Source organism: Pleurodeles waltl, chromosome 1_2 (genome assembly GCF_031143425.1).
Source record: "Pleurodeles waltl isolate 20211129_DDA chromosome 1_2, aPleWal1.hap1.20221129, whole genome shotgun sequence".
Classification (NCBI taxonomy): Eukaryota; Metazoa; Chordata; class Amphibia; order Caudata; family Salamandridae; genus Pleurodeles; species Pleurodeles waltl.
The window spans coordinates 213,574,003-213,595,675 of record NC_090437.1 but is presented as its reverse complement, the minus strand read 5'-3'; the positions used below and the strand labels follow the sequence as shown (position 1 = coordinate 213,595,675).

Here is a 21,673-nt window from a genome sequence, read left to right as displayed (position 1 = left end):
AGTGCTCCACAGTATGCTCACTTCCTCAGGACGCATTGAACCCAATGCTCCGATAGTTGAGCCTTATGCTTGCACTCTAGGTCACGCAAGCACCTCTTCTTTCTTGGTCATTTCAACAGCTCTTCTTCCAGGAATGGCACTGCAACAAGACTTCTCTGTCAACTGAGGCCTAGCCAAGGATTAGGCGGGATAATGACCTCCAAAGGTCTATCCAAACTAAGGAGCACTTATGAGCCAGGCTAATCACAAAGTGTGCCATGTTTAAAATTCAATTTCCCAACAAACAAATGCAGGGAATACGTTCTTCACTTAAGGGCAGAAGGCAGCAACTAATCTAAGTTACAGACATGCTTCAGGTATCTTGAGTGAGATAATTCATGTTTTGAGATAGCTCTAGGCATGACACGATGTGCATGACACTGATATCCATGGAACTATAGATTCGGGCAGGCACATTTCAGCTTCTTACTCAGGGGTAAACTGTCACTGGGTGGATTTGGACAACCCCATTCTAGTAAATCCTTGGTTCTGAAGCAGAATATTTCCTGGAGGGGTGTTAACGTGAATTATCACACACTTCTGAGATGGGCTTTATAGTGCTGAACTGGTAAAATAAATGTGAGTTGTCACGTCTCCAAAAATAACCTGAAAGGAAACCTCCATTCTGTCAAAGAGGGAACAATTCATACAGCAGACTCCGAAATGTGTACACTCATACTACATACCTACAGTTCATGCACAATGCTCAACATAAATACAGATGCAAGTAAGGGACCCTATTTGTGGGGCACTGAACTGTGGCTGTTCAAGATTCAGCCACTCACAGGTACAATTAAAAAGAACTTTAGCCTTGCACTTGATTGACTTATCAAACAAATCAGTCTTTGCTGAAGTCTTAGTGAGGGGATAGTAGCCACCAACCTCCAAGTGCTGAGAAGCACACTTTGGGCCAGATTTACAAGGCCCTTGCGCCCCTAAGCACCACATTTGCAGCAATTTTTTTGCAGCAAATGTGATGCTAACGGGCCACTACTATAGCACCATATTTACAAGGTGGCGCAAACCTTGTAAACTCTTTGCGCCACATCAAGCATAATAATATGCATGATGTATTCAAAAGGGGCGTTCCCCCTTTAGTGGATCACTAAAAATGGTGCAATGGAATCTACAAGGTTCCATTGCGCCATTTCTAGTGACATTTTTAACGCCTGCTTAAAGCAGGCGTTAAAATGAGTCTCCCTTTGGTTTCAATGGGCCTCTTAACACTATACTGGATAAGAGTAATTTTTTCTTTACGCTAATCCAGTATAGCATTACAGTAGTGTAAAAAAAATTACGGTATTGCCCCTAACATGCGCCATGGTGCGCCGTATTGTAAATACGGCGCTGCCATGGTGGCGTTAAGGGATGCAAAGGGGCCGCAAGAAAAGTGGCGCATCACTACTGGTGCGCCACTTTCTTGTAAATATGACCCTCTGTCTCTACCACCTGCCCATCCTGGCCTTTTCATCTGCTGGAGGATAAAACTCATTAACTGGAGCACTTTCAGACTGGACGTATGTGTGGTCTCCGCAGTAGAAGTTCAAGAGTCGGTCAGAGGGGTACAACATCCCAGCTACGCAAGGACCTTCATCCCTACACTTCCCGATGCCTGTTAATTGTCCCCGACCTGTGTTCTGTTTGGGTCAGTTTGGCCCCCACTACAAATATGCAGTGTTAATACAGCAGCAATTTGACCCTAAAGCATAATTCTTTCGATTAGAATGTCCGCACGTGCTTGTGCCCCATTGATGTTGACAAGAAAACGTACCTGTGAAAATCATTTATTTTTACAAAACCTAACACGGCCAGTTTAAGGTGAATGTATTGTGCTTCTGTAAAACCCTGTTCCTTCTCTGTTCATAATATCTCTTGCAAGGCCACCCTTCAGAATATTTAGAGGTAGCCAAACCCAATGTCTCTGCAAGAGAATGAACATTTGAAATCTTCCCCAATGGCCAATTAAGTAACGCAACAACTGAAGACTACTTCCCATTTTTTAAATCATTTCTTTGGTGCTGCACAATACAAGTCTCAGCATGGCTGCAAACAGCAGCTAGATTGCTCAATCTTGATTTAGCAGTGGTTCATTTAGGAGGCTAGGGGAGCCATAGAAAATCAGACAGACATTCAGAAAGAATAGCGGTTCCAATGGAACTAATTAGCTCTGCCGGGGCAGGAAAGGACACCATTTTAAACATGAACTGTTGAAAGATGGTAAGACTAAAATTGACGTCCTCGCCTGACCCTGAAAGTGGCCAGGGAAAAGAGTGTGAGGAATGTATGAGCAAAACGTAATGGCCGATAGCAAACTTGAGGCCATTTCCCTATCAGCTGCGCTGTACAGACGCAATTTAAGGCTGAATGGGCCTTGAGCTACAAGTTAGGTAATAAGAGAGAGGGCCCATTCCATCGTATACACTCAATGGAAAGACAGAGGCGGTCGATGTAGAATGTAATCAGGATTTTCAATTATCAGTGGTGCTCAACCTTTTGACTTATCCTGGGCCATACCTAATCATTACTAAAATAAGGGGACCCCAACCCCAATGAATCATTAATGGATTCTGGAGTCACCCACTGGGTCATTCCTGGAAGCCAGGGACCCCAGGTTAATCTTTTTCCATGACTGAACCTCAAAACAATACAAACAAAATACAGAAACAAGTATTCAATAAACAAATGCACAAATAATGAAAATATTAATTTAATTGACAAATGTAAACAAAATCAAAATGTCAATTTTAATGGAAATGTTGGAGCATTCTAAAGTCAATTGAGACCACTCATCATCCATACTATATGCAATTTGATGCAAATGCACTGCTCTCATGAATCAATCTTAGGTGCTAACTTAATGCCTGCTTTAGAGTTCGGCATGACGGGTATTCCGCCCAACATATTACAAGTGCACTTGTATATAATGCACTTGTAATAAGGAAAATGGGATATCTGTCATGTTCGACATTGAATTACTCAACAGTTAAACTCCAAATCAGGCCTCTTTATTTATACACACTCTATTAATGAACCTATTACTATTACTTTATGTGTGTTAGAAAGTGGATTTTTAGTAAGGACAGGTAGTTACCTACACATAGCAATAGGACACAAACACAAACTAGGTCCAGTCAAGGTCTCAGTAAATTAATCCTTGCTCAATCCTTGGTAGCTTGGCCCGCAAGCAGTTAGACTTACTTTAGAAGACTGGTGTGTAAATCATTTAATATCCATAAAATAGCGAATAAGTAAAACATAACAAAATAAATCTGACATAAATGTATAAATATAGGAATCATGTTTATCTTTAAAATGACACCAAATCATAAAAAATCCAATGTGGGGAACCAGAGATAATATTTAAAGGTTATATAAAGGTTAAAAGTAAAACCAGAGCTTAGAAGCAAATATCGCTCAAAGCGTTAAAAAAGGTCGCACTGGACAGGAACAAAGTCCAAAGTTCAGGCCACCCACAATGTAACACTGTTACACTTACATTCAGAAGTGTTTCTTGAATCAGGAATGTGGTCATTAGCACCAGCCAAGGGTTACGAGGCTCTGGTTTGCCTCTCTGGTCTGGAACTTCATCTCCCACAATGCACCTCCCAACTTATGGATTATTTTACAACAGTTGCTTCAAACTTTTCCAAACTTCTGAATCGTGTTCCAGAGGTCTTTTTGGGTTCTTGTTGTGTCCACAAACTTGACCTGAGGTTCCAGAAATCTGAGTTGCTACTTGGGTGTTGGGACTACAATACCCAGGTTGCACTGGTCAGAATCCTCAAATGGTCACTGGACACTGGTCAGCTCTCCTGTTCTTGCAGGACGTGATGCAGAGGACTCTAGTCAGTTCCTTTGTACCTATAGCTTACAGGAAAGTTCACTCCTAGAGTTGCAGAAGCAAGGCAAAGTCCTTTTCTTGGTGGAGTCCAAAGTGTGCAGCTGGTGCAGTCCTTGTGAGTGCAGTTCTCCAGGTGCAGACCAGGGGTCCAGAAGGGCAGTCCTTCTTCGCCAGTATCTTCTTGCAGCAGGTTTCAGAATTGTCAGGCACAAGTGCCATACTTATCCTTGCTCTTGGGTTGGAAATCAGGGAGGTGCACCTTTCCAATGGGTTGCAGGACAATACCCTCTGGGGGGACCACATCCTGTGAAGTGTGTCAAAAATCAATCTCAGAAAGCATCATTCTTGAAAAACCCAACAGAGAGGAAATTCATCCTTGGAGGTTAGATGTGGATGACGTCCACCCACTGGTGTGGCTAGGTCTCCCTTAACACACCCCTTCCAGTCCCTCTCTTAAGCTAATTATTGGGGATCCCATTTGTCTGGGGGAACAATAAATGGGGAATGTCCAGTTTCTGTCCCAAGTGGCTTTCCCTCCTTTGAAGACCAGTTTGGCTACTCTTCCCCCACCCTGCTCTGCCATCTGCTCCAGCAGTTCTCATCCCACCAGATGCTTCCTTTGTCTCAGCCCAGGCTACTTCACACCTCATTAAGGTAGTCTGACTCAGGCTGTCAGTGGCTGACCAATCGGAAAAGGGCACTGCAGGGCTGAATTTGGTAACTTTCATAAAGAGTTCCAAAACTATTTCCCTGTGCAATTTAAATTCAACATTGGCAAGATGTTGGATTTAGTATACCATTTCATTTGGTAGCAAATGTGATATATTTAGTTAATCTCTAGAGGAAATGAGACTTTATTATTTTAAAATAAAGTCTCCCAATGTTAACCTATAAAGCCCTTTGACTACAATGGGGAAAAACTAATTTGGCTGCTTTTCCCTCACCAGGGCTTATAAATCATTTATTATAAAGTCCCTGCTTATATTTACACTGCACCCAACCCTTGGGGCACATAGGGCAGACCTAGGGGTGACTTATATGTAAAAATAAGGTAGTTAGAGACTTTGGAAATACTTTTAATTCCAAACTCAAATTTTAGTTTAATTTTAACTTAAATGCAGCCAGCAAGGCAGGCCTGCCTTTCTAATGACACCAGGGACCACTGCAGTGCACCCAATGGTGCCCTAGCTACCCTGGGGTGCCTAAACCTATACGCTCTCCATTATACTAGGGATTTATAGGTAGGCTGTCAGAGCCAATTATAATTATGTCTATTTTCATATACCATTTTACATGGAACACTGGCCCTGGGACTGGTTAGCAGTGTCCAGGGCACAGTCAGAATCAGAAAACACCAGTATCAGCTGAAAATGGGGGCTATAAGTGAGGGGACTTCTGGAATCAGCTCAATTTTGCCACAATTTGCTAAAAAGTCACAGACCTCCTGACTGGGTTTTGCTGACCCCCAAGGGTTCCCAGACCACACGTTAAGAAAAACTGGTCTATAGTACCTCCTCATGATGTCACTGATCTCTCATATTATGTTATATAATACAAAGCTTTATCTAACCTCTCAGAATAGCCTATGCTAGTGTGATTACTTTCTACTCACTGTGAATGCATAAAAGAATTGTACCACTTCAAAGATTATCTGAAGGTATAAAGGCTACACTGTAATCAATGCTTGTCCTTATGCTTGCAGGCCTGTGAAACTTGATTCCCTGTCAGTAATGGATGAAGACATAGATGTTTCTCATGAGCGCGCCAGGATCCTCAGTGGAGGTGGACACTCGGACCTTCTGAGGATAAGTGAATTGACAAAGGTAATCAAGAACTTTGGATTCAGAAAATTTTCTGAATTTATAACTATGAATATTTTCCTTTTCAAATTAGTCACCTGTATAGTAGGTGAGAGATGCATGAGAACTTTTAACGAGAAAGGAAATAACTGATTTAAGCTGTAAATTAAAAAATATTAGATGAATTGTGTGGAAGGAGAAGGGGAATTAGGCAACATGTATTTTAATGAAGATTTTACATGGCAGGCAGTGGTATATGATGAGCGGAATTATGACTCTTGAGACTCTCACAAATAGTCATAAGTCATAGGCTGAATGGGGCACCCATGAAGAGTCAATATAGTCAGAATTCTCAGTTTACAAACCCACTCTGGGTAAAGACAAGGCACACAGGCCCTATGCCTTGAAAAATAACAGAATTAAACTTGCAGCCATCATGAAAGTTTCAGTAATTTCTAGAATACTTTCAATGCAGAAAAATACACAAAAAATTGTTTATACACATGACATATTTAACACTTTGAACACAATTTAAATTTGGTTGGCGATACCAACTCTTCCTAAGGTTTAGTTTCCACAAGAGCCTGCAGTAACCAGCACCCCTAATTTATGAGTAAACCAAACTATGGCATGACAAATACTAGCATGCTAATTGCACTATCTGTATTCTGTTGTTTAGTTCCACTAAGTCATTCCATAGGTTCCCCTGATGAGTCTAAGGTTATGATGTACCATCATGGGGCTGAATCAGTGGTGTAAAGAAACTTGAAGGGACTCCCCCCAAAATAAGTACATGGAAAGGGTCCTTGTCCAGACTCAGTCAGGAGCACACAGACTAGGGTACTGTGCGGAGGGGCCCCCCTGGAGCTCAGCACCCCCCCCCCCACTCTGCAGGGCTGCAGGGGCCTGTGATATGCCAGAGAGATGAATGTGGCAGTCCTCAAGTGGATACAGCCTAGGCTTAAAGAATCTACAGGATTCCCCTGTGCTGCATGCATATGGGGCAGTGTGGATAGTGTGGGGTATGAGTATGTTTTTCCATGAGGAACAGTGCCAATACTGATTTGCATAAAACAAGTCTCTGTCTAGAGTGATATAGGGTGTGAAAATCAGTTGGATACAATGCTCCCATCATCTTTTGTAAGTTTGATATAATGCCTAAGTGACTAACTGTACGCCCAGATGTGGGTCCTATGCCTGTTGTGCTCTTGAATTAAAGCTGTACCTCACTGTTTGTGTTCTCTTATGGAGGGGCATCATTTCGTAGGTTAGAGTGGGCTGTCCCTATGAGGCAGAGGTTCAGTGCAGATTTAGAAAAGGTGGACCTCTTTCTAAAGTGGTACTGAAAGCAAAAAGCAATGGGGTTCATTGCTACTCAATTGCCAGTTATTTTAACGATTTGCATAAATTACTTCCTTCACTTTTTGTGTGTTTGATGTAACACTGTAAGAGACAAGAGGATGCCCAGGCATGTGCCCCTTGCTCGTTGTGTCATAGGGCGGAAGCTATATCTCACCCATCAGACCTAACAAGGCCGAAATGGTCTGGGGTTGCTTAAGTTCATACTGGAGGGAACCTTGCCTAGCAGTTTAGGATGGACTGTTCACAGGAGGGGGAGGGTTGGTACTGATTTGCATAAGAACTCTGTCTACAGTGGTAAAATGTGTGTAAATCAGTGGGTTAGGATGCTACCTAGTGCAATTTCCTGTGATTTAGTTTATTTGCAAGCATTCCTCCTCTTGTGTGTTTTAGTCTCTAGGAGTACCATCACCTTGTCATGCGGGATTTACCCCATGACTGCCATTTATTTCCTCAGACCTATCCATCTTCATCCTTCTCTTTAAATCAGGTGGCTCTGAAGAAAGGAAGAAGTTAGGAAGGGGTGTGCTACTGACTGTTCGCCAATAAATAAATAAGGAAATTTTCTCTTTGAAGCTTTCTAAGTATTATTTATGTAACTATCTGTTCAGAAATGTCCTAATAATATGTAATAAAAATGTGTTCCTTGTACTATTTTAGTTCCTTCAATTCAGTAGCAGTAAATATTAAGGGCATGCTACTCAATTCACTTACTTCTGAAAGGATATTTTTGTGTCAAGCATAAGAGGTTATCAGAATCCACTGTAGAACACTTTAAGGGGCATATTTATACTCCGTTTGCGCCGAATTAGCGTCATTTTTTTCGACGCAAATTCGGCGCAAAACTAACGCCATATTTATACTTTGGCGTTAGACGCGTCTAGCGCCAAAGTATGAGGAATGAGCGTCATTTTTTTGCGTGAACGCCTTCCTTGCGTTAATGAGATGCAAGGTAGGCGTTCCCGTCTAAAAAAATGACTGCGACGCAAATGCGTCGTATTTATACTCCCAGGCAAAAATCACGCCCGGGAGTGGGCGGGGCAAAAAACCCCGCATTTGCGCCTCTTTTTAACGCCTGGGTCAGGGCAGGCGTTAAGGGACCTGTGGGCTCAAAATGAGCCCACAGCTGCCCTCCCATGCCCCCAGGGACCCCCCTGCCACCCTTGCCCACCCAAGGATGGAGGGACCCATCCCAGGGACATTCAGGTAAGTTCAGGTAAGTATAATTATTATTTTTTTTTTTTTTGGGGGGGCATAGGGGGGCCTGATTTGTGCCCCCCTACATGCCACAATGCCCAATGACCATGCCCAGGGGACATAAGTCCCCTGGGCATGGCCATTGGGCAAGGGGGCATGACTCCTGTCTTTACTAAGACAGGAGTCATGTAAATGGCGTCTGGGCGTCGTTAAAAATGGCGCAAATCGGGTGGAGGCGATTTTTTTGCCTCAACCTGACTTGCCCCATTTTAAGATGCCCTAATGCCATTTTTCCCAACGCCGGCGCTGCCTGGTGTACGTGGTTTTTTTCGACGCACACTAGGCAGCGCCGGTCTGCTAGCGCCGGCTAACGCCATTCAATAAATACGGCGCCCGCATGGCGCTTCAGAATGGCGTTAGCCGGCGCTAAACTTTTTGACGCTAAACTGCGTTAGCGCAGTTTAGCGTCAAAAAGTATAAATACGGGCCTAAGTGTCCTTGTCCCTGATTACAGTATTTCTGGCATTGGCTTCATGAGCCTACAAGGGTTCTCTGATTATGGCTGTATGGGATTTGTCTCTTCTATGGTGTATACAATTCTTAGTGATATTGCAATATGGTTGGCTTTAATAGGGCTTGATTGTCTGATATATTTCAACTTTGAACATTGGGAAACCGCTAAACTCTCCCACTAAATGTGCTGTGTCCTTTAAAGATGGTATCAAATGGTTAATCCTTTGTCAGTCTCCTGGCATAGAAAGTGCACTTCTGGCATAAAAAGTGAGATGTCACATATGGGCTCTGGTGTGGTGTTGCACCTCCCTCATTAGTCCCTTTACAAAGGGGGCTTTTGTAGTGCTAACTGCAGCAAGCACATGTCCAAACCATTTTTGACATGTTGAAATCTACTTTTAACATTAATTAAAACGTTCATAGATACTGCCAAGGCGTCCTCAAGGCCTAAGTGCATATTGCATTAATGCAATCCGTGCTAATTATAGAATTGGAAAGTATCTGCAATAATAGAATTAAACTTGATTATTTAGAGATCAAAACTGTCTCTCAATTTTACTAAGGCCTGCTTTTAGATTAAAAGGCCATTTTTGGCTTTGTGAAGGTCTAGAAAAGTAATCTCTGTGGCATTGTAACATTTATCAGTGACTTCATTTATTTATGAGTATAGATTTTTGTTAAATTTGCCCCAAAAATGATTTTACAAAAGTTGTTAGTCTCTGTCTTGATATATTGAAAGTAATGAAACTGATTCTATCTCTCACACCCCAATACAGCACGAGTAGGTAGATTTACCAGCTTTGCTGAAAGGTAAAAAGTGACTTTCCACAAAAAACACATGGGGAATATTTACTAATTTATTGTGCAATGCAGTCCAGCAACCAAAGTTGCTGCCTTCCATTGCACTAGAAGGAAATTGCAGAGCAGCTCTATGTCTACTAACATATGACAGTGCTGCTCTCTTGTCCAGTGCTGACTTCCTTTCAGACTTCCGAGGGTGCCTCACACACTTTTTGCGCTACAGTGCAAAGGTGCGTGTGTGATGATTTGCACAAGGTTTCTACTGGAAGGGTACCCTTCTAGTACAAAAAACTGTGCTTAGACGTATGTTATAACATTCCCCACATTATGGGGGTGATTTTAACCTTGGCGGACGGCGGAGGCCGTCCGCCAAGGTACCGCCGTGAAATGACCGCACCGCGGTCAAAAGACCGCGGCGGCCATTTAAACATTTCCGCTGGGCCGGCGGGCGCTCTCCGAAAGAGCGCCCGCCGGCCCAGCAGAAATGCCCCTGCAACGAGGACGCCGGCTCAGAATTGAGCCGGCGTAGTTGCAGGGGTGTGACGGGTGCAGTTGCACCCGTCGCGTATTTCAGTGTCTGCAAAGCAGACACTGAAATACTTTGCGGGGCCCTCTTACGGGGGCCCCTGCAGTGCCCATGCCATTGGCATGGGCACTGCAGGTGCCCCCAGGGACCCCACAGCACCCCCTACCGCCATCCTGTTCATGGCGGGTTTCCCGCCATGAACAGGATGGCGGTAGGGGGTGTCTGAATCCCCATGGCGGCGGAGCGCGCTCCGCCGCCATGGAGGATTCAATGGGGCAGCGGTAAACCGGCGGGAGACCGCCGGTTTACCCTTTCTGACCGCGGCTGAACCGCCGCGGTCAGAATGCCCTCGGGAGCACCGCCAGCCTGTTGGCGGTGCTCCCGTGGTCGGTGACCCTGGCGGTCACCGGCCGCCAGGGTCAGAATGACCCCCTATATGTGTTTTTTACAGTGCAACAAACATACAATGGATGATGTGTTATGAGAAATATAATCCTTACTCCTTGTTTATCACCAGCCTCGAGTTAATAGGACTTTGCGCCAAAAACCTTGACCTCTACGTACTCGCAGAAGCCCTTAACTGCTAGAAACTTTAAAGGTGCATCAGAGGAAGATATTTAGGGCCATATGTATGACCCAGAGTTTTGCGACTCGCAATTTGCAACTCATTTGCGAGTCCCAAATTGCGAGTCGCAAAACCATATGTAGAACAGTGTACCTCACACTGTTTGTGATTCCCAATGGGGTCACAAATGACCTACTCATTAGTATTCATGCGGTAGATCGCATTTTGCGACCCCATTGGGAATGGCTGCACTCACAGGGGTGGTGGCCTGCTGGGGACAGCAGACCACCAAGTCTGTAACTGCTTTTCAAGAAAGCAATTTTTTGTTTTTGAATTGCAGTCCGTTTTCCTTCAAAGAAAACGGGCTGCATTTCAAAAACAAAAATGAAAAGTGTTCTCTTCATTTTTTCAGAGCAGGAAGTGGTCTGTGAGACTACTGCCTGTTCCGAAAAAATATTTTCGCTAATATTCACATTAGGGGACCCCTTCCTGTTTGTGAATGGGTTAACACCAATTTGAAATTGGAACTAACTGTGTTTTGTGAACGTGAATGTGGTCACAAAAGAATCATACATCGCACTCCGACTTGCAATTAGGAAGAGAAGACGCTTTCCGAATTCCGACTCGCTAATCTATTTTGTGATTCAGTAAATAGATTACCAAATCACAAAATAGGGTGTGACAATTCCAAAATGCTTTTTTCTTGACACAAAAGGCCGATTCTGCGAATTGGGCCGTTTGCGTCAAGAAAACAGCTATGTACACCTGGCCCTTAGTAACTTAAAAAAGACAGAACAAGACTCTTAGGTGTAGACCGGAAGCAGGGGTTGAGAAGTCTGTTTTCCCCTGGCTTCTATGGCATTGGTCCTCCCTAAAAAGCTCGTAGAGGCTGGGAGCCGTGAAGTATACCTGTGTGCAAATAACTGCCCCATTGTGAGGTAGAGAAGTTGGCCGGTGTTAGACCTGACAGCCTTAGGGTAGTCACCCCTAACTTTTTGCCTGCCTCCCTCCTCGTTTTGGATACTGTTCTTGCTGGTTTTTAGACTCTGCGCACTTTACCACTGCTAACCAGTGATAAAGTGTATATGCTCTCTCTCTGTAAACATGGTAACTTTGGATCATACCTGATTGAACTATTTAATCTACTTATAAGTCCCCAGTCATGTGCACTCCAGGTGCCTAGGGCATATAGATTAAATACTACTAGTGGACCTGCAGCACGGATTGTGCCACCCACTTAAGTAGCCCCTTTTCCTTGTCTCAGGCCTACCATTGCTAGGCCTGTGTGTGCAGTTTCACTGCCACCTCGGCTTGGCATTTAAAAGTACTTGCCAAGCCTAGAACTCCCCTTTTTCTGCATATAAGTCACCCTTAATGTGTGCCCTGGGTATCCCCTAGAGCAGGGTGCTGTGTAGGTAAAAGACAGGACATGTACCTGTGTAGTTATATGTCCTGGTAGTGTAAAACTCCTAAATTCGTTTTTGCACTACTGGGAGACCTGCTCCCTTCATAGGCTAACATTGGGGCTGCCCTCATACACTGTTGAAGTGGCAGCTGCTGATCTGAAAGGAGCAGGGAGGTCATATTTAGTATGGCCAGAATGGTAATACAAAATCCTACTGACTGGTGAAGTCGGATTTAATATTACTATTCTAGAAATGCCACTTTTAGAAAGTGAGCATTTCTTTGCACTTAAATCCTTCTGTGCCTTACAATCCACGTCTGGCTAGGTTTAGTTGACAGCTCCTTGTGCATTCACTCAGACACACCCCAAACACAGGGTACTCAGCCTCACTTGCATACATCTGCATTTTGAATGGGTCTTCCTGGGCTGGGAGGGTGGAGGGCCTGCCCTCACACAAAGGACTGCCACACCCCCTACTGGGACCCTGGCAGACAGGATTGAACTGAAAGGGGACCTGGTGCACTTCTTAGCCACTCTTTGAAGTCTCCCCCACTTCAAAGGCACATTTGGGTATAAAACAGGGCCTCTGCCCTACCTCATCAGACACTTGCTGGAGAAGAAACCGGAACCAGAAACTACATCCTGCCAAGAAGAACTGCCTGGCTGCTCAAAGGACTCACCTGTCTGCTTTCTACAAAGGACTGCTGTCTTGCTGTTGCCCTGCTGCCTTGCTGAACTCTTGTCTGGCTGTGAAAGTGCTCTCCAAGGGCTTGGATAGAGCTTGCCTCCTGTTCCTTGAAGTCTCAGGACCAAAAAGACTTCTTCCTTTCACTTGGACGCTCCGTGCGCCGAAACTTTCGACGCACAGCTTGTTTCGCGGCGAGAAAAACGCCGCACACCGACGCTGATCGACGCGACGCCCTCGGGGCGATCGAGACTTCGACGCACAACCTCGCAAGGACAAAGCCGCTCGACTTTCCAGGAGAAATCGACGCGACGCCCACCGTGAGTGCGAAACTTTGACGCACGGCCTCGCAAGGACAACGCCGCCCGACTTCCAAGGAGAAATCGACGCGACGCCTGCCGTGAGACCAAAGTTTCGACGCACGGCCTCGCAAGGACAACGCCGCCCGACTTCCAAGGAGAAATCGACGCGACGCCTACCGTGAGATCGAAACTTCGACGCGCAGCCCCGCAGAACGACGCGCAGCCGGAAAACAAGCAGGAGAATCCACGCACAGACCCGGGACATCTGGTAATCCCCGCGATCCACAAAAAGAGACTGTCTGCGCGCCGGAAAACGACGCCCGACTTCCCCGCGTGGAAAAGACCGACGCAAGTCTGTGTGTGCTGAGGAGAAATCGACGCACACACCCCTTTTTCCACGCATCTCTTCTCCTGTGGCCCTCTGAGGAGATTTTCCACCAGAAACCAGGTACTTTGTGCTTGAAAGACACTGTATTGCATTCTAAAGACTTAAGACACTCTATATCACTTCCCTGTGATATTTCTACAATTTTCCATTGCAACTTTATTCTTTTTGACCTACAATTATCCTGATAAATATTATATATTTTTCTAAACACTGTGTGGTGTATTTTTGTGGTGCTATATGGTGGTATTGTATGATTTATTGCACAAATACTTTACACATTGCCTTCTAAGTTAAGCCTGACTGCTCGTGCCAAGCTACCAGAGGGTGGGCACAGGATAATCTTGGATAGTGTGTGACTTACCCTGACTAGAGTGAGGGCTTTTGCTTGGACAGGAGGTAACCTGACTGCCAACCAAAAACCCCATTTCTAACATTGGTGATCAGCGGTGAGGATAGGACTTGTATTTGTGCAGTGACATACAGTAGCTAAGTATTTCACTACATACCCACAGTTGAAGGTCAACTTGGTTTTTATCTCTTTTTGAAAATCCGTTTTTTCCTGACAATTTTCAAAAACTAAATCCTCACTCAACATGTCTCTGACTGGGTCTCAGACAGGGGACTTTGACCTAGTCCAGTTGGATACATACACGGTCAAACAACTAAGAGGATTCTGCAGGGCATTAAGGGTACCCACCCAAGGGGCCTCCAGAAAGGAGGACTTTCAAGTGGCGCTGAGGGCCTGGGCAGAAGCCCATTTAGAGGATGATGAGGAAGAGGAGCCAGAAAATGGCCCCTCAGAAGGATTTCCACTATCTATGGATGGTGTTACCACTGCAATTGTGCACCCTTCCAGACCAGGGAGCAGTGTCTCCATGCAAAGCCTGACCGCAGAGGAAAGGAGAGAAGAAAGGGAGTTCCAATTGCAAATGGCAAAACTGAAAATTGAGGCACAACAGGAGGAGAAGAGGGCAGAAAGAGAAGCCAAACAAGCTGAGGCTGAAAGAGCAGCCAAACAGATTGAAGCTGAAAGAACAGCCAAACAAGTGGAAGCTGAAAGAGCGTTGGCTGAAAAGAAACTATTGTTGGCTCATGAACTGAGTCTCAAGGAGCTGGAGATCAAGGCAAGACAGTCTGAATCCAGCAATAATGGTGGCAGCATACAGACAGGACCTGCTGGAGAAAAGAAGGTTCGTATACCCAAAAATGTGGTGCCCAGTTTTGTGGTGGGAGATGACATAGATAAATGGTTAGCTGCTTATGAAGTTGCACTAAGGGCTCATGAGGTTCCTGAAGGGCAATGGGGGGTAGCTATGTGGGGTTATGTGCCGCCATTGGGGAGGGACACACTTCTCACATTGGATCTACCGGATCAAAACACATACCCACTCCAGAAAGCCACTTTACTTGCCAAGTTTGGGCTGACCCCTGAGGGATACCGTCAGAGGTTCAGGGACAGCACCAAACAAACCACACAAACATGGGTAGATTTCTTTGATTTCTCTAGTAAGGCACTGAATGGATGGGTGCGGGGCAACAAAGTAGCAGATTATAAAGGTTTATATGACTTGATCCTGAGAGAGCATATGCTTAATGTTACTTATACCGATTTGCGCCAGCACCTAGTGGATAGCAAGCTGACTGATCCCAGGAAGCTTGCTGAGGAGGCGGACCTCTGGGTTAGCACCAGAGTGTCCAAAAAGGTACCTGGGGGGGACTCCCACAAAGGTGGTCAGGGTTCCCAACAGAAGAAAGAGGGGGGAGATAAACTTACAGATAAGGAACTCTCTAAAGGCCCCCAAAAGAATTCCCAGGGAGGGGGTGGCAACCCTTCCTTTTCCAAATTTGGGAAGAAACCAGGGACATTTGACAGGTCAGGAAAATCTAGCCCCAAATGCATGGAGTGTTACCAATATGGTCACTACAAAGGCGATCCACAGTGCCCCAAGAGGGCACCGTCCACTATCGGACAGGCACCTGGGTTGACTAGTGTAGCACTCGGGGGGGAGATGGACCCCACTAGCTTTGGGGAGCAGGTAGAGATTTCCCTAGTGTCCCTGGGAGAAGGAGAAATGATGTCCAAGGTCCACATGCCTAAAAATACTTCCAAGTACCGGCAGTGGGTCCTCATTGATGGGCAGAAGGTGGAGGCTCTGCGTGACACAGGAGCCAGTATGACTACTATCAAGAGTCAGCTGGTGTCCACAGAGCAGATAATTCCTAATACATTCCACCAGGTCATAGTCGCTGACAATCGCGAGAGTCACCTACTGGTGGCTCGGGTTCCCTTTGAGTGGGGGGGGGTCTCTGGTACTCTGAAAGTAGCTGTGAGTCCTGCCATGCCTGTAGATTGTCTGTTAGGCAATGATCTAGAGCATACTGTTGGAAAGAAGTAGAGCTCAGATCTCACCTGGAGATGTTAGGGTTACCTGAGTGGGTCTGCATGACCACCCGGTCCATGGCTGACCGAGAGGGAAGTCAAGGGCATCTGGAGCCTGGAACGATGGCCCAGGGAGCTGCCAAGAGGAGGGACGAGGGGCGCGGGAAACCGGCCCCAGAAGTTCCCACAGTGGCTGACGGGGCTCCTGAGGAGGAGACTCCCGAGCCAACTGGGGAAGACATTGCCACCCTAGGTGACTTACCGGAGCTTGCTGGCTGGCAAGTTGAGGGTGGACCCACCAGGGAGGAATTCTGCAAGGCGCAGAAAGAGTGTCCCACTCTAGAAGGGTTGAGGAAACAAGCCTTAAACCAGGCAGCAGGTGACGCCTCTGGCACTCACCACCTATATTGGGAGAATGATCTCCTCTACAGTGAGCTTAGGGTTCCGGTCTTTGGGGCAGCACGTGTGCTGGTGGTCCCCCAATGTTACCGAGCCTTCCTACTGGGTCTGGCTCACGACATTCCCCTGGCAGGACATTTGGGACAAGACAAGACCTTCAACAGGCTTGTCACCCACTTTCACTGGCCCAAAATGAGGACACACTCAGACAAATTCTGCAGGGCTTGTCCTACCTGCCAGGCTAGTGGTAAAGCAGGAAAGAGGGTTAAAACCCCCCTGATTCCACTTCCTGTCGTTGGCACCCCCTTTGAAAGGGTGGGCGTCGACATTGTTGGCCCCTTGGACCCCAAAACTGCCTTAGGCAACAGGTTTATCCTGGTTTTGGTGGACCATGCCACCCGGTACCCAGAGGCAATCCCTCTGAGGACCGTAACTGCATCGGTGGTAGCCAGAACCCTGATGGGGATATTTACCCGTGTGGGATTCCCCAAGGAGATAGTGTCTGACAGAGGCACTAACTTCATGTCCGCGTACATGAAGCATCTGTGGGATGCGTGTGGTGTAACCTACAAGTTCACCACACCCTATCACCCCCAGTCTAATGGGCTTGTGGAGAGATTCAACAAGACCCTGAAAGGCATGATTGGTGGCCTCCCTGAGGCCATGAGGCGTAAATGGGACGTCCTCTTACCATGCCTTCTCTTTGCTTACAGAGAGGTCCCCCAGAGGGGGGTAGGGTTCAGTCCCTTTGAGCTTCTCTATGGGTACCCCGTCAGGGGACCCTTAAGCATTGTCAAGGAGGGATTGGAGAACGCTCCAAAGACACCCCCTCAGGACGTGGTCAGCTACATGTTGGCCCTCCGCAATCAGATGACCCGCTTCTGGAAAGAGGCCCAAAGTAACCTGGAGGCCAGTCAAGAGGTGATGAAACAATGGTATGACCAGAAGGCCACTCTGGTAGAGTTTCAACCTGGAGACAAAGTGTGGGTAATGGAGCCAGTAGAGCCCAGAGCTCTCCAGGACCGCTGGTCTGGCCCATTTGAAATAAAGGAGCGGAAAGGGGAGGCCACTTACCTAGTGGACCTCCAAACCCCTAGGAACCCCCTAAGGGTGCTCCACGTGAACCGACTAAAAGCTCATTTTGAGAGGTCGGAGATCAACATGCTTCTGGTCACAGATGAAGGAATGGAAGAGGAGAGTGAACCTCTCCCGGACCTCCTCTCTGCCCAAGAAGGTGATGGGTCCGTAAGCGGGGTCATTCTGTCTGACTCCCTGACTCTAAACCAGAAAGGAGACTGCTATGAGCTGTTGGAGCAGTTCTCCCCCCTCTTCTCCCTTACTCCGGGACTGACCCACCTCTGTGTTCATGATATTGACACTGGTGACAGTCTCCCTGTGAAGAACAAAATTTACAGGTTGTCAGATAAGGTGAAGGCCAGCATCAAGGAGGAGGTCTCCAAGATGTTGACGCTAGGGGTTATTGAGAAGTCCAGTAGTCCCTGGGCCAGCCCAGTGGTGTTGGTCCCCAAGGCTACTGCCCCAGGCGCGAAGCCAGAACTCCGGTTCTGCGTGGACTACCGGGGTCTCAACTCAGTCACACGGACTGATGCTCACCCCATCCCCCGAGCTGATGAGCTCGTGGACAGGCTAGGCGCTGCCAAGTTCCTGAGTACGTTTGATCTTACTTCAGGGTACTGGCAGATCGCCCTGACTGAGGGGGCTAAGGAAAGGTCCGCCTTTTCCACCCCTGACGGCCATTACCAGTTCCGGGTGATGCCGTTTGGATTGAAAAATGCCCCCGCTACCTTCCAACGGTTGGTTAACGGGGTCCTGGCTGGCAAGGATGCCTTCTGTGCAGCCTACCTGGATGACATAGCTGTCTACAGTTCCAGCTGGGAGGAACACCTGCTCCACCTCGAGGAGGTGCTTCAGGCCCTGCAACAGGCAGGCCTGACCATCAAGGCTAGTAAGTGCCAGATTGGGCAGGGTTCCGTGGTGTACTTGGGACACCTAGTAGGTGGTGGCAAGGTGCAGCCACTCCAGGCCAAGATCGAAACTATCAAGGCCTGGCAACCACCTCGAACCCAGACTGAGGTGAGAGCCTTTTTAGGCCTCACCGGATACTACCGCAGGTTTGTCAAGGGCTATGGTACCATTGTGTCCCCCTTGACAGAACTCACGTCCAAGAAGCAACCTAGGTTGGTGAATTGGACAGAGGCTTGTCAGAAAGCCTTTGACGCCCTAAAGGAAGCCATGTGCACGGCCCCCGTGCTCAAGGCCCCTGACTACTCCCAGGAATTTATCGTGCAGACAGACGCTTCAGAGCATGGCATAGGGGCAGTCCTAGCACAGCTAAATGAGGAGGGCCAAGATCAACCGGTAGTCTTTATTAGCAGAAGGCTATTACCACGGGAACAGAGGTGGAGTGCTATTGAAAGAGAAGCTTTTGCTGTGGTCTGGGCACTGAAGAAGCTGAGGCCCTACCTGTTTGGGACTCACTTCCTAGTTCAGACAGACCACAGGCCCCTCAGATGGCTCATGCAGATGAGGGGTGAGAATCCAAAACTTCTGAGGTGGTCCATTTCCCTACAGGGGATGGACTTTACGGTGGAACATCGCCCAGGGGTTGACCACGCCAATGCTGATGGTCTCTCCAGGTACTTCCGCCTTAGCGATGAGAGCTCCCAGGAGGTCGGGTAGCTCTCCCCACTTTCAGCTGGGGGGGACACATGTTAGACCTGACAGCCTTAGGGTAGTCACCCCTAACTTTTTGCCTGCCTCCCTCCTCGTTTTGGATACTGTTCTTGCTGGTTTTTAGACTCTGCGCACTTTACCACTGCTAACCAGTGATAAAGTGTATATGCTCTCTCTCTGTAAACATGGTAACTTTGGATCATACCTGATTGAACTATTTAATCTACTTATAAGTCCCCAGTCATGTGCACTCCAGGTGCCTAGGGCATATAGATTAAATACTACTAGTGGACCTGCAGCACGGATTGTGCCACCCACTTAAGTAGCCCCTTTTCCTTGTCTCAGGCCTACCATTGCTAGGCCTGTGTGTGCAGTTTCACTGCCACCTCGGCTTGGCATTTAAAAGTACTTGCCAAGCCTAGAACTCCCCTTTTTCTGCATATAAGTCACCCTTAATGTGTGCCCTGGGTATCCCCTAGAGCAGGGTGCTGTGTAGGTAAAAGACAGGACATGTACCTGTGTAGTTATATGTCCTGGTAGTGTAAAACTCCTAAATTCGTTTTTGCACTACTGGGAGACCTGCTCCCTTCATAGGCTAACATTGGGGCTGCCCTCATACACTGTTGAAGTGGCAGCTGCTGATCTGAAAGGAGCAGGGAGGTCATATTTAGTATGGCCAGAATGGTAATACAAAATCCTACTGACTGGTGAAGTCGGATTTAATATTACTATTCTAGAAATGCCACTTTTAGAAAGTGAGCATTTCTTTGCACTTAAATCCTTCTGTGCCTTACAATCCACGTCTGGCTAGGTTTAGTTGACAGCTCCTTGTGCATTCACTCAGACACACCCCAAACACAGGGTACTCAGCCTCACTTGCATACATCTGCATTTTGAATGGGTCTTCCTGGGCTGGGAGGGTGGAGGGCCTGCCCTCACACAAAGGACTGCCACACCCCCTACTGGGACCCTGGCAGACAGGATTGAACTGAAAGGGGACCTGGTGCACTTCTTAGCCACTCTTTGAAGTCTCCCCCACTTCAAAGGCACATTTGGGTATAAAACAGGGCCTCTGCCCTACCTCATCAGACACTTGCTGGAGAAGAAACCGGAACCAGAAACTACATCCTGCCAAGAAGAACTGCCTGGCTGCTCAAAGGACTCACCTGTCTGCTTTCTACAAAGGACTGCTGTCTTGCTGTTGCCCTGCTGCCTTGCTGAACTCTTGTCTGGCTGTGAAAGTGCTCTCCAAGGGCTTGGATAGAGCTTGCCTCCTGTTCCTTGAAGTCTCAGGACCAAAAAGACTTCTTCCTTTCACTTGGACGCTCCGTGCGCCGAAACTTTCGACGCACAGCTTGTTTCGCGGCGAGAAAAACGCCGCACACCGACGCTGATCGACGCGACGCCCTCGGGGCGATCGAGACTTCGACGCACAACCTCGCAAGGACAAAGCCGCTCGACTTTCCAGGAGAAATCGACGCGACGCCCACCGTGAGTGCGAAACTTTGACGCACGGCCTCGCAAGGACAACGCCGCCCGATTTCCAAGGAGAAATCGACGCGACGCCTGCCGTGAGACCAAACTTTCGACGCACGGCCTCGCAAGGACAACGCCGCCCGACTTCCAAGGAGAAATCGACGCGACGCCTACCGTGAGATCGAAACTTCGACGCGCAGCCCCGCAGAACGACGCGCAGCCGGAAAACAAGCAGGAGAATCCACGCACAGACCCGGGACATCTGGTAATCCCCGCGATCCACAAAAAGAGACTGTCTGCGCGCCGGAAAACGACGCCCGACTTCCCCGCGTGGAAAAGACCGACGCAAGTCTGTGTGTGCTGAGGAGAAATCGACGCACACACCCCTTTTTCCACGCATCTCTTCTCCTGTGGCCCTCTGAGGAGATTTTCCACCAGAAACCAGGTACTTTGTGCTTGAAAGACACTGTATTGCATTCTAAAGACTTAAGACACTCTATATCACTTCCCTGTGATATTTCTACAATTTTCCATTGCAACTTTATTCTTTTTGACCTACAATTATCCTGATAAATATTATATATTTTTCTAAACACTGTGTGGTGTATTTTTGTGGTGCTATATGGTGGTATTGTATGATTTATTGCACAAATACTTTACACATTGCCTTCTAAGTTAAGCCTGACTGCTCGTGCCAAGCTACCAGAGGGTGGGCACAGGATAATCTTGGATAGTGTGTGACTTACCCTGACTAGAGTGAGGGCTTTTGCTTGGACAGGAGGTAACCTGACTGCCAACCAAAAACCCCATTTCTAACAGCCGGTAGTTGTTTATTTTGCTGCACTAAAAGAGGTGTCTGGGCCACTTTTGTTAAGGCATATTACATTGACTTCTGCACCCCCATTGCCCCTATGGATTTATTTTTAAATTTTCTTAAAAAATCATATAACCTGATCCCCTTTTCCAATTTTAGACACTTAGGTTTTGTTTTACTTATGAACTTTTCCATATGGTTTACTACAGTGGTTCTTAACATTTTGCCTTCTGGGGCCAACCACTTAATCATTACTGAAATCTGGGGACCTGTACTAAATCACTGTTGGAATTGGGGACCCCCGCTAAGTCATTACTGGAAACCAGGGACCACAGCTTAAGAAACTTAGTTGATCTGAACATCAGAACCTCAAAACCTCAATATGCAAAAAGTACTGAAACAAGCATTCAACAAACAGATATACAAATGTAAAAAAAACAGTAACATTGCGTATAACCTAAAAAATATGCCAGTTGCATGAGTGGCCTCT

At 46.9% G+C, this 21,673-nt stretch overlaps 1 protein-coding gene across 3 annotated transcripts in view; it reads left to right on the top strand.

Annotated features, from left to right (window-relative positions):
• Positions 1-21,673, top strand: part of LOC138299526 (phospholipid-transporting ATPase ABCA1-like) — a 2,649,159-nt gene that overhangs the window by 1,912,134 nt on the left and 715,352 nt on the right. For all 3 annotated transcript variants that reach the window (XM_069237840.1, XM_069237822.1, XM_069237830.1), the window contains one exon: positions 5,583-5,703. In XM_069237840.1, coding sequence (XP_069093941.1) covers positions 5,583-5,703 — 121 coding nt within the window. The remainder of the gene's footprint in view (positions 1-5,582; positions 5,704-21,673) is intronic.